A 13,412-nucleotide genomic window follows, 5' to 3' on the forward strand; every position below is an offset into this window, starting at 1 on the left:
TTATAGAGATCGCCTGATATGTCATCGTTTTATTGCAAAAACAAGACCATCTTGAGAAAGATAAATAAATCAGTGATTCACCTTCATTTTCTGTTTTTACGACTTTTTCAACTTTCGTAATAGTCACCGTCCTATAAAGGTTCTTAGAACTTCCTGCGGTGCAAAAACTTCTTCTGTGAGCGATTATAGTTTTCGGGTTTTGTGGCACAAGTTACAGTTTTCGGAGGTTCCATTAAACGCAGCATCGGCTCAGGTTGTCTCTCTACGCGAGTTGTCTGTGAATGCCATGCAGTGCAGAGGGCGCAAGTTGCTGGATGTGAAGTTCCGCGAGACGAAGCTTCGACTTATATAATTTAGGATGATGATGTCACAAAGTGCCCCGCTCCTCAAACTAGTCATATTGCGCCAATGTTCTTCTACTTCCGGTAAATTTGCAATAGTTTTTTACTCATTTAAGTTACAAATGTACATCGATATTAATCAAACTCGAACAAGACGTCTGAAACATCCCAATTTTAACGAGACCTCAACCATGTCTGTGCGTACTGCGGTTGCCATGTTTAAGACCAAAAGTAAAAAGAAAATAGGGTTCCAGCCCTGCGGTGTGGACCCCTAATAATAATAATAATAATAATAATAATAATAATAATAATAATAATAATAATAATAATAATAATAATGATGGGAGCCCTGCGGGCTGGACTCCTAAGTTAAGCTGCAGGCAGCAATACGTGGCGTCAGCGAACAATTATTTTATGGCACTTTGTAAATCAACAGAAAACTGCTTTCACAATAATAATATATTAAACCCCTAATAAATAAATAAACTAAGGTAAGTGGTTTAACTGACGTCAATTGTAGAGGATATATAAAGCAATTGATAGTGTGTAGTGGGCTACACCAAAAAACAATACGAATGAAAATATTTCAACACATACACAAGAAATATTTGTTCCTTGTATTGGGTAATTGCGTATAGTTATTGTCACCACTAATTATGATTCGGGAAGTTTGTATACATTGATATCTCTGGAATGTCTATAAATTCTGACACTGATATTATTGGGTTTTTATTTTGTAGAACTTACTCTGTTGTCCCCAAAAGCGTGTATATTTATGACGTTTAATATGCTGCGCATTGTTTAATTGTCTTCTGTCTTTCAAACTAAATAAAGGTAGTAGTAGTAATAGAATAACAACTCTTGCTTTCTATCTTCGTATGGTTAAGAGTTTGTATCTTATATTCCTTTAGTTAAAGTCCAATCGCGACTATATCTGCGCTTGACAGTATTTTGGTACGGTTTGGATTATTGACTCACGTGATCTGTAATACTCAGTCAACTTGTGCATGCGCCGGGGGCTAAAAACACAGGGGGGCCGGACTTCCCCCCAGTTCCTGTGAAATTCAGAGAGTTGTCCCTCTCAATAATATACGACAATGCGCGGTAACAGATAATGAGAACGACTTGAATTTACTGGGAAGTCTAAAACCAGCCTAAAACCAATAATAACAACTAAATTAGTTGTTATTAAATTAGTACACATTTAGTGTTTGCCCGAGCAACAACGATGGAACCCCCCTCCACCAACCAATCTCCCATTAGATCAATTATTATTTTATTGAAATGACATTCAAATGTTAATAGTTGGTATAAAAAGACCTGAATTATATTCAACATATCGGTGTGACGTGAGCTGCCATAATTCACTTTTATTGGGGTTTTTATTTTTTAATTCTATTCATTTATTTATTGTACTAGTGTTTTTTATTTCTTTTTACTTTTTCAATTGCTAGACACCCCCCCCCCCCGTACATATACACTGCTTTTACTATGGGCAGAATTGGTGAATGCCTATTTGTTTTACATGCCAGACATCCCGACCCCGAGGGGGTCCGCCGCCCAGTTTGAGAAACGCTGTTCTGTGCACTATCAAGGTCAATGACGGCTTAAAGTCAACCTGTCCACACAGAGACAAAGAAAAAAAAAGGGGGGAGGATGGAGGGAGACGCAGGAGGAGGAAAGATGGAGATCCAGCAGCTCAATATAGCGTCTAATGAGAGTGGCTTACAGACCCCCCCCCCCTTGGACGCTGATATTTATATAATAAGAAAGAACCACAGACACACGGAAAGAGCCAAAAGAAACAAGAGACATAATGAGAGACAAAGAGCAGAAAGTGATTGAAATACAGGCTGAAGGAAAAAATGGAACAAAAAGGGGACATTTTATTAGTTCCTTATTAGTTCCTTTTTGACTCATTCTATTCTCCTCTTTCATGGAGCACCTGGCAATTTTCAGGCTTTATTGATTTGGAGTCTGACATCGAACTATTGGTCTAGACGAATAGAAAACAGCTTGCCACTGTAACTCAAGCCAGTTCTTTATTCCATAAAGATGTTATAGTGAATATGCTCACACACACACACACCACACACACACACACACACACACACACACACACACACACACACACACAGAGCAGCCCTCTGTTTACGCATACTCCTATATGGTATACTCCTATACATACACACCTGCTTTCCCAGACTGTTTCCTTTTTTTTTTCTAATCCCCTTCTTTCTTTCATCCACTCCCTCCTTCTCGTCCTCCGTCTACCCCCACCCACACTCCCTGGCCAGAAGCTGAGCTGGCCCCCAAGCGTGAGGGCCCCCCGGGGGAGGCCACGGCCCTGGAGGCCCTGCTGAGGGGCGACAGTCTGCTGGAGAAGAAGAGTAGCCTCAGCAAGGATGAGGAGACCCTGCTGGAGATCCAGGTACTGTACCCAGCACGCCACAGTGGTGTGCTCTACATCCCATAATGATATGGGTTTTTATTGTGCATTCGGTTGTGTGGTTGATCTCCGTGAAGCGTCATTTGTTATTGTGGCTTCTATTTCAATTCATCACCTTTGATAGCGCAGGCACCAGTGACTTAACCCCATAAGCAACCAAGCATATAATGCCACATAACGTAATAAGTAACCAATAATGAATCAATAATAACAACCGAAAATGTAATTAATCTTGCATTTAACTTAGTAAAAAAAAATATGTAAAAAATGTAATAACACCCAATAGTGTAATAAAATGCCCTGATGGATATTGTAATAACAATTCAGCTGTTAATGTATTTAGATAGATTAGATAGACACACTGAGTATATATTGTAAATCCTTAAAACACTAAATGCAAAACTCTAGAATCAATATGAACCAAACATATGATGTCATTGGTTTTTGGGAGAATGTTCCACCCAGTGATGTAGTAAATAAACAATCATGTGATAAGGTTTTACATTATCGGCTGAATTGTTATTACAATACAATAACGGACACATTTCCACACGACTGAGCGACTGTTGAGTTTTTTTGACTCATATCCTCGTATCTCATGCTCCCCATCTCCACCCATTATTTATCCCATAATGAACAACGTCCCTTCCTCCACCCCTTGTGCCCGGCAGAGGGTCCTGGAGGCGGAGGAGAACGGCGACGGGTTCCAGGACGACGAAGACTTTGAGATGGACACCCCGAAGAGGAAGAACCGGAACCGAAAAGTGAGTGCCCCCCGGGCACGGCGAGGCTTCCGTCGACTTCCCGTGGATTTCGTTTTGTTGTTTATTTTCCCATTTTCCCCGCACGGAATGTTTTGGTTTTTTTTCGGTTTGTTTGTGTGTTTGTTTGTTTTTTGTTTGCTGAGGATCGGAGGTGTCTGGCAGAGCCTCGCGTCATCATTGTCGTCTCTGTTTTTTCTTTTTTTTTTTTTCCGGAACAGGCAAGGGGTTCGAGTCGCAAGCGGGCGGAGGCCGCCGCCAACGAAGACCTGGACAAGCCCTACGTCTGCGACAGTAAGAGCAAAGCTCGGGAAGGTCGCCCTGGCGTGTGGCGTGGTCGGCGACGGTGGCCCGGTGGCGCTTCCCGGCCGGTTACATTCTGGATGTAATATTAGCTCCCCCTGCGTGCGTTCTCCTTCCGTCGTCGGGGTTTGCACAATAAGATGTCCCCATAGGATATTCCCCCAAAATCTTTCAAGTCTCACTGTGATCTATGTGCGAGTGGCGATGCGGCGTGAACCACCTCGTCATGTGGGTTTGCTGCGATAACCGCCTCGCTAGCCGCGTTTTTGGGATCGCAAAGCCGCCGTCGCACGCTCCCTTTGAGCGTGAATGCCGGTCGGCATCTTTTGGGTTAAAAGACGGCTCGAAAGTCTTGTTTTCGGCGAAAAGCTGCCACGGCAAAATCTTCTGACCGTCTGGTGTTGAAGCCCTCGACCCTTCTTTTCCTCCCTTCCTTTCTCCATTCTCGCACGTTTTCGTGTATTCCGGCTCTTTCCCCCGATGCGATTGAATGGAAGCGATCCTCCGAAAACGGCGGCCGGAGTCCTCAGCGACCCGTTAAACTTTGCGTTCCCTATAGTTTTATAGAGCTTTCCCTGTTTGTCCCCTTCCTTTACGGATCATTGAGCTCTAACCTTGCAACGGAAGCCCTTCTCCCTCCTATCCCCCCCGAGACCTGAGCGGCAGCATGGAGAACCGACCCGCCATTCAGAGCCAACTAGCATGCCGCTTCTGCTAGCCAGCCTTCCAGGAATGGACTGCCGGGTTGGGGGTTGGGGGCGGGGGGTGGTGCCTACCTCCACAAACCCCTCCACCCGCCCCCCCCCACATCCACCCCCCCAAGAATGACTCTCATCCTTGTTTTGTGTGTCCTCATTCTGTCTTTCTTTCCTTTTTATCGTTTGCCTTTGTGTCTCCTCTGTTCCAGACAAATACAAACAAAAGCATAACTCAAAAAAGGCTGAAGAAGGTACACGGACCTGTCGCCATCTTGTCTTGCTAGAGACCGCTTTGTGATAGCTAATGTAGAGCTAATCCGTTAGCGTCGGGGTGGGGGTGGGGGCAGTTTAAATGCTTTGTAACCGCAAAGAAAAAAAGAAAAAGCCTTGCTTCTTGAAATCCATGCAAGTGCTGCACGAACCTAACAACTATGTCTTGTGTGTGTTTTTTGTTTCGTGCTTGCTTTATGCGAAGTATGCACCGATTACACTAAAACCCTCTAAGCTAATACTACATCCAGAGATGCATGTTTCTGGGTCGCACTAAAACACCTACAGACGTAGCCAAGGTAGAAGCGGATTTGTTAACTATAAGCATTGGAATGGTCAGACAATGGTTGAATAAGTTGAATATATGCCTTTAATTGACTTTAATACATTTTGCAACGAATAGTTTGCAGAACTATAGCACAACTGGAGGATAGTGGCATGATGCGGAGCTTCTATAATGGCTACCGCTGTAATATGCTTGCTCTGTCGAATACTCAATTCAACAAAAGAACCACAACAATACAGGGGCTTGAATGAAAGTGTGGCACAGCGGGTATTTCCATAGCAACAACATTAGTTTGCCAAATCCTAGCTTGGCCCACAGGGTATTTCCATAGTAATACCATTACTGTTGGTCGAGTAGATGGAGGCATTTCTACGCTAGGTCCGAATAACATCCGCCATTGTTTTGACACTAATTTAGAGCGATCGCTTACATCGGTGTCTCGTTGTCAGAGCCAGGCACAGCCGCTGCCATGGTTTGCGGTAAAGAACTTAACCGATCTACAGTAAGATGCTGGGAACGAGAGCACCCACCCCTGCCGTGTTCTGATAGTTCATTGTGTTCTGTACTCTTATAGCACAACCTGCAATTAACCCGTTTTCCTGTAGATTCTCTGGTGTGGTAGTTGTGTTGTCGTTTAGCCCACATATCCATAAACCCTCCCACAGTGACATAAAGTACAGTCGTCTCGGTCTATTGTGCTTTCTTTATGTGACCACGTTCTCCGTCGATGTAAAGTCAGGGTTCAGAAAGTAAAATTCCACGCTGGGCTTTTGACTCAACCGCGCGGATTTGCCAAACGGCAACAGCCCAGAGGCGCACCCACCGAGTGAAACCGGCCAATCAGGGCGTGGCTGGAACAAAAAGATGGACAGGACTTTCTGAACCTGGACTTTTCCGCCTTTCTGCCATTCTCTCACTCGTTCCGAACGACTTTCGGCGGTTAAATGAAACTCTATATGAGCTGTAGGACGTCTTTTCTGGAATTTAAGAGATGCTGGCTACAGCACACTGAGTTAGAGCAAGGGTCCCAAACCAGCGGCCCGGGGGCCAGATCCGGCCCGTGAGAGTTTCATACGGCCCTTTAAATCCAAACCGCAAATCCATTTTTTTTTATCTTTTCCCAATTTCGATTTTTTTTTTCCCCCTGTCTTTTATTTCAGAGTAATCATTCAGACTTTTTAGCTGCGCCTAACTGTCAAACATGAACAACTTAGACTTGACAAATAGGAAAATACATTGGGTTTCAGTGTTTATCTAGACCACGTTAACATAGACTAGTTCAACCAAGTCATGGGAACATTTTTAGGATTTAAACTCAATAACACATGAGGGCAGCTGCATATGATGCCAGACCGCTGATTTGAATTGATTGAATGATTGACGGCGACACTGACGTGCGGGGGTTTTGTCCGAATTATGTTTTTCACCACCGCTGTTGAAGCGCCCCCAACCCTCCCCCTGAGGAGGAGGGAAAACCTGGCCGGCGGCCCCCGGGAAATTTGAGTTTGGGACCCCGGAGTTAGAGCGTTGGATAAAGCTTTTCAAAATTCACCGATGCATAATTCATTGAATTGTTGAGTGATTAAATGTTTTCCATTCACAATAATTGATTGTCTTTGGAACCTATAACAAGTTTGTATCGTTTTTTCTTTCATCAATAGGTTTATATTTCATTACCTACTGCCTTGCATCCTACAAAAAAATGTAGGAAAAGGATATTTGTGCACAACATGTAATTGGGGAATTTACTGTTAATCAGCTTCTTTATAGTTGTGAAATGGGTCTACATCCCAAAAAATGATCGATGTGAGCTATGGTGCGTTCTCTGATCCGTACACATACAGTAAGTTACAGTTGTTCTCACGGAACATCCAGACGCTCCGTTCAGTCACTGGGGGCTCGGTCAGACTCTCCGACATGGCGGGCGCTCTTGGTCACGCCAGGCACAAAGAGGCTCTGACGTAGACTCTAATGTACCCGGGGTGTGTTATCTTCAGTCTGCGGGAAGCGCTACAAGAACCGCCCAGGCCTCAGCTACCACTACACCCACACCCACCTAGCAGAGGAGGAGGGCGAGGAGGAGAAGGAGCCGGAGCTGCCGCCGTCCCCCCCGCCGCGACCGGACAACCACAAAAGTGAGAACGTACTTCTAATCCACGGACCGAAATGTCGTTTTTGGTTTAAATTACACTTTCTCATTTTCAAGAACACACACACACACACACACACACACACACACACACACACACACACACACAATGCACAACACTATCAGTCAAATCAAATTAGCCAAGCAGCTGATCAATACTGCATACTATAAATCAGGGATTCCCAACCTTTATTTCCTCAGGGACCCCAAATCCGATTCAATCTGACACCCCCTATTTTAAAGACGCATATCATTTTTTTCTCATGTATTTATTAGTGGTCGACGGTGATTTTTGTCTAGATTGGTTTTATTTTCATGGTAGAGAGCGCAAGGTTTTTAGGTCGTACATCACATTTGAACATTTAGTCACAGATTTGATAACAGTTTATATTCATCACACGCATGTGGATTTTTGAACCAATATTTGACTATTAGAAACATACACCTCAAATTGTCCTCTGATGACCCGCCAGGGGGGTCTTATAGATATGGAATTTAGCACAACTTTAACCTGAGACGGAGGGTCTTATCCTCAATATAAGCGAGTGCAGGGATTGTCTGAGCTAGAAACCTGCTTATTCCTGGAGCTCCATGACCTGTGACCGCTTCTCCCCACCGACAGCTCAAAAGGGTCCGGACGGCTCCATCATCCCCAACGACTACTGCGACTTCTGCCTGGGCGACCAGGACTCCAACAGGAAGACGGGGCAGGCGGAGGAGCTCGTCTCCTGCTCCGACTGCGGACGCTCCGGTGAGTCCCCCCCCCCCGCCCCGAGAGCCAAACAAAGAGCCCCCAAAAGACCCTTTCCATTCAGTTGAGTTCAGCACGGGGATTGCCTAAAACAGCAGGCAAGGGCAACCGTCTTAATGACCATTTGTGGCCGATCTACAAAATCCCTTCTCGGTTTCTTTTATTTGCTTCCGCTTAAATCACACATGTTCACGGCGATCTTCGCCTTCCCTCTGTATTTGTTCCTGAAACAGCGTCTCACTTATGGCAGCACTGTGCCAAACTGAGACCGAATCAGATGAATCATCCAAAACTTTTTATTCAATTAGTGAAATCAGAGATTTCAAAGCCTCAAGCAAAGGTGTTTTGTGTTTTCCCCCTGAACAAAACACGGTCGGACGTTCAATTTGCTGAAGTCCGGCCCGTTCCTGTGTTTGGCTGAACCGAAGGAGCTCCTTGATATGTTTGTATCGTCGACACGTTTGTGAGGAAAGGACGGCCCATTTCCACTTTCCTATCGAAGGGTTGTCTGTCAATGAGCCTCTGCACGTCGGGTTTTGAAAGCCAAGAAGCCGAGAAGTCTCCAAAAATGACCGCGCCCGCTGCCTGCTTCCATCTCGCGCACTCCTCCGTGACGACTCGTTCGACCTTCACCCCCTGGACGTTTAAGCCTGAAGGAGATATACATTCACTCTTCCCGGCTTCATTTTCCATGGATTCATCCGGGGCATTCCTGGCTGCGTTTTTTTTTTTTTGTTTGTTTGTTTCTTTTTGGCTTGTTTTTCATAATCCCACAGCCCAGGCTGCCTCTGTTGGGCCTTTTCAGCGAATCATTAATGGAGCCGTAGTTGCTCATTTCAACCCGGTGAAGCATGTCGTTGCCGTGGCAGGCTCTGCAGGCACGTTGAAGCCGCTGTGAGAGCGCGTGGCCTTGCCTTGCGCTGCCCTGACGCTGACTTTTCCATGGTAGCCGGAAGAGGAAGAGGAGGAGGAGGACGTGAGGAAGACGGGGAGGGCGCCGGAAGAATCGTTTGGGAGTGGGAGCGTGTCCGATGGCGAAGCGTCCACGTTTCGCCGCCGGCTTCTGAAGGCGCGGAGCTCGGGGATATTTTCCTTCGGGACCGTGACAACTCTGATTGACGGCAAAAAAAAACAAACGAAAAAAAAAACTCCCCCCCCCCCTTCAGATCCATTTAGATGTTTGTTGTTGAGGGATTTCAAAATGTCTCTGATGACGCAGGACCGGCGTCTTACCTTAAAGAAATAGTTCACTCCTACCTTAAAAAGCGCGTGGCTCTCTGGAATTGTTTAACATGGTGACAACTGTAAAGTAATTGAAGATTTAATTTTTTTTTTAATTTTATTTATTTTTTTAACCTTTTTTTACCTGTGAAGTAGAATAGAACTGATGCTGCTTCATCTACCTTCCTTCTACCGTCTTCCTGCCGGAAAACAATGGGATTTGTATTCTTCACAAACACGCTCCCGTGGATTCAATCGGTTTCGGATTTTGACGAGAGAAAATAGAATTGGAGAACTCAAAGTTGTAGACTAAATCGATTTTACCACTGGATCAGAAGTTATCGAGCCAAGAGGAAAGGAACACCTGATGAGACTGCATGGCAACATAGACTCGATCGTCCGATAATGCGGCAGGTGGAGGAATGTGCGTGCACTCTTGAGTCCCTCCATCGGCCAGAGAGGACGGATAGCTGAGAGGTAAGTCCCTTCGCTCCTCTTAAGGGACCCTTCACTCCTGGTCGACACCCACCGCGCCCAGTAGAAAGGCTGACTTTATTATTACAAATATCATACCGTTCTATTTGGGCCACATGCAGCATCACAATTGTCCGATTCAAACTCCACTCAGGTCGCATTTGTCTATATTGCACCTAATGGAGGCAGCCCAATATCCGTTTGGGGAAAATTGTATTGTGTGTCGTGCTTGTCTGTCAGGGTGAAAGCAGCTTCTCCTGGATTACGGTTCATCCCCATTGATATCATGGTTCATTGAAAACTCCGCTGATGATAACTTACACTCTGGCTCAGCACATGAGATACTAACAGTATTGCAATAGTTGAATTTGATCACATTCTCTATATACAGGCATCAATGGTAAAATGTTTTTAGTAAATAAACAACCAGGAAATATCCAGCAGGGGTAAGGGGTAAAAAAAAAAAGTGTCACATTTTCACAGATGGAACTGTTATTCAGATGAAATGGTTCCGAAGATGATTTTCATTGCCATGGCGTGCTGGATAATCCTGTTCTGTGTCTGTTTATGATGTGAACGTTGCACCACAGCTTTGGTTTGCCACGTCTCCCTAAGCCTCTAAATAGCAAAACAAACCTCCTTCAGCGGTGCTCTCCAGTCTTTTTTGTTCACTCTTTTTTTTTTCTGTCCTCTCCCCTTCATCCTCCCCTCCCCTCGCCCGACCTAGGTCACCCCACATGTCTGCAGTTCACGGAGAACATGATGCAGGCGGTGCGCACGTACCAGTGGCAGTGCATTGAGTGCAAGTCCTGCAGCCTTTGCGGGACCTCGGAGAACGACGTACGTGCAATGGGTTCAGATCCATTTAGGGCCTAATGGAAAGTAGAACCGGCAAAGGTCACTTTTTAATGCTGCGGTGCTAAGACAACACTCGGAGGAAATACATTTCAAATGTCAGTTTCAATTTGTATAGTACACAGAGTAGCTGGTCAGAGGCCCTGGCATACATCTCCAAGCATCCTTTGGCTTTTTTGGATGGCTTTATTTATTCATTTAATTTATGCTCGTCAGTATTAGTTTTTTGTTTTATGATTTGTTATTGTTTTTTGTTTTTTTTGGATCTGTCTTTTCCAAGATACCATGTGTCCTTTGGTCTTTGTTTTCTATATATGGCAAATATTTATTTTTATATCAGCTTTTAAGTTTAATTTGCAAAACAAATAAATTGTATCTAAAAGTATTTAACATATGTATAGGTTTATGACACAATAAAGTATATAAAAATAAATAATAATAAATAAAATGTATTTTTCAAGCTGAAATTCCCCCCTAAAGCTGCACACACAGTGTGGTACAAAGTCATTCACAATATATTTTTGAAATTTGCTTTTCATTAAACACACGCTTCGCATTTCAGTCTTTATCGGACTTAAATTCCTTCTTTTGATTTTCCACTTGTTTCACAGTTTGCAAAAAGTAGTGTTATAGCTGTGGGAGAAAGGAGGTTGTACATTCTGGTCTGCTTACCTTGCAGGACCAGCTCCTGTTCTGTGACGACTGTGATCGAGGCTACCACATGTACTGCCTGAAGCCCCCCATGACCCAGCCCCCCGAAGGTGATCTGCACATTTGGATTAATAATCACATGATGTCATCATTTAATGCTTTGTAGGATTCATCCTCTCTCTTTCCCTCTCTCTCTCTCTCTCTCTCTCTCTCTCTCTCTCTTCTCTTTCTCATTACAGGGAGCTGGAGCTGTCACTTGTGTTTGGACCTGTTAAAGGACAAGGCTTCAGCCTACGGAGACCCATAACAACCTGTCTGATTCCTACACACACGCACGCACACACGCACACACACTGCAGTGCATAAACCGGCTCAGGACAGTAATTTCTCACGTAAAGCAGCAGAGATTCTCTACCTCCCATCGATTCAATTCAAGCGACACTCCAGATGCAAAACGTCTCAGTCGGTCATTTCTCTACCTCACCAGCCCGGCGGAGGACGGCGCAGGGCCAATGCGGGTTCGATCACGCTGCTCGTCTTACACCCCAAACGCTGTCCCCGCACCTCATTTTAGACAAAGGACAACCGCCCCCCCCCCACCAACCTCCGAAAACCCAAGAATACACAACTCCCCTGTTTTATTGTTGGAACATTCCCACCGGACCGTCTAACAGAACAACCAGATGTACAATAAGGGGGGGTGATTTACATTTGTTTAAAATCTGCTTTCCAATCCCACTCCTCCTCCGCTTTGTTTAGACTTTTTAGTTGTTGTTTTTTTTATAGTGTGTGTGTGTGTGTGTGTGTGTGTGTGTGTGTGTGTGCGTGTGCGTGTGGGTTTCCAAGCACACTTTTCATCAGCGTTTTAAATCGATGTCTGTTTTCTATATCCTTGTGGGGACCGGGATAACAAGATGCCTACTGTGACGTTCCCCAACCCCCCCAAACTCACACACACACACACACACACACACACACACACACACACACACGGACCCAAATTATCCACGGTTCTCCGATAATGGACCATGTGTGTCGATGACATCATTTCACATTCAGTGCATATTGTCAAATGTTGGTCCTTGATTGTGTTTAATGGGATGTTTGAGTATAACATTACAGATCCCATAGTCTTTTCTGGCAGGACCCATTCGAAATCCTGCGAAAACTCTAAAATTCAAATCGTCTGGATTTCTGAGATGTAAGCGGTGCCAGACGCAGTCCAGAACATTTCGTGTTTGTGTAAGCTAATGCCGGAATGACTTATTGCCCCCCCCCCCAAATGTGATTTGGTGAAGTAAAAAACTTGGCCTCATTCTCTCTCTCTCCTTCTCCCTCCCCTAATTCTTCCTGGTGTTCTGGTCACAGAATCCACGGTACATTAGCAGCGTCCCATAATGCTGCTTTTTTTAAAAATTTTCTTCGATCATGAGATAGCGACGTCACCTTGTCTGGACGGGATGTCTCTTCTTGTCGTGTTTTGTGATGTTGCTTTTCCCACAGACAATCATGCCCGAGCGTAGAAGCATAATGATTATTTCACGTAAAGAGGTTTTTATTGTGTCTTCCTCAATGATCTCTGCATTTACCTTCTGTAAATATCGTGGATGTCGTTCACATTTGATACCATTACCTACAGTATGTTGTGTTTTGTTAAAGATTAATGTCTAATTTGTTTTGTGTGTAAAATTAAAAAGATTTTTTTTGCACAGATCTTGTTTCTGTGAAGAGTTGACTTTTGCCTTTAGTTTTGAATTATTTTGTCTGTTTACAGTCTTAACATTTGGTTTCTTTCAAAATTTAAACAATACTTTTTCAAGTATTCCCACGCTCATCAATAGTCCCGTTCCATTAAACTTCACTCGAATATATACCTCAAATGTAATATAATCCAATACAATCAATATGTTAGTTTGAGGATTTTAGTAATAAGCTTAGGCCGTTCATGTAGCTCCTTTACAAAATAAAGTAGCTATGTTAAAGACATTGAAACATAACCGATGACTGAACCCCTCCATTGAAACAATGCAATTTTACCCGTTTTCTTAAATTATTTATTTTCTCGTGACATCACAAGTGTCCGACTCACAAACACCTACTCATATTGGTATTATACACACATACTAGTGGAAATCCGATGCTATTCCAAATAAATTCCCGAATTAATCCAGTGGGTTAAAATTCTGCGATTTCATTTATATTT

The 13,412-nt window shown here is 44.1% G+C and overlaps 1 protein-coding gene across 2 annotated transcripts in view; it reads left to right on the top strand.

The window, feature by feature from the left end:
• The window catches only part of dpf3 (double PHD fingers 3), a 26,670-nt gene extending 14,784 nt beyond the window's left edge, over positions 1-11,886 (top strand). Inside the window, exons 4-12 of one of the 2 annotated variants that reach the window (XM_079996817.1) lie at positions 2,639-2,772; positions 3,462-3,554; positions 3,773-3,845; positions 4,762-4,803; positions 7,106-7,243; positions 7,880-8,008; positions 10,431-10,543; positions 11,238-11,319; positions 11,449-11,886. In XM_079996817.1, the coding sequence (XP_079852943.1) occupies positions 2,639-2,772; positions 3,462-3,554; positions 3,773-3,845; positions 4,762-4,803; positions 7,106-7,243; positions 7,880-8,008; positions 10,431-10,543; positions 11,238-11,319; positions 11,449-11,516 (872 nt within the window). In that variant the 3' untranslated portion in view covers positions 11,517-11,886. The remainder of the gene's footprint in view (positions 1-2,638; positions 2,773-3,461; positions 3,555-3,772; positions 3,846-4,761; positions 4,804-7,105; positions 7,244-7,879; positions 8,009-10,430; positions 10,544-11,237; positions 11,320-11,448) is intronic. The other variant, XM_079996816.1, reaches the window with a different exon arrangement.
• Positions 11,887-13,412: the final 1,526 nt, after the last annotated feature.

This window comes from Zeus faber, assembly GCF_960531495.2.
Source record: "Zeus faber genome assembly, chromosome: 2".
Lineage (NCBI taxonomy): Eukaryota > Metazoa > Chordata > Actinopteri > Zeiformes > Zeidae > Zeus > Zeus faber.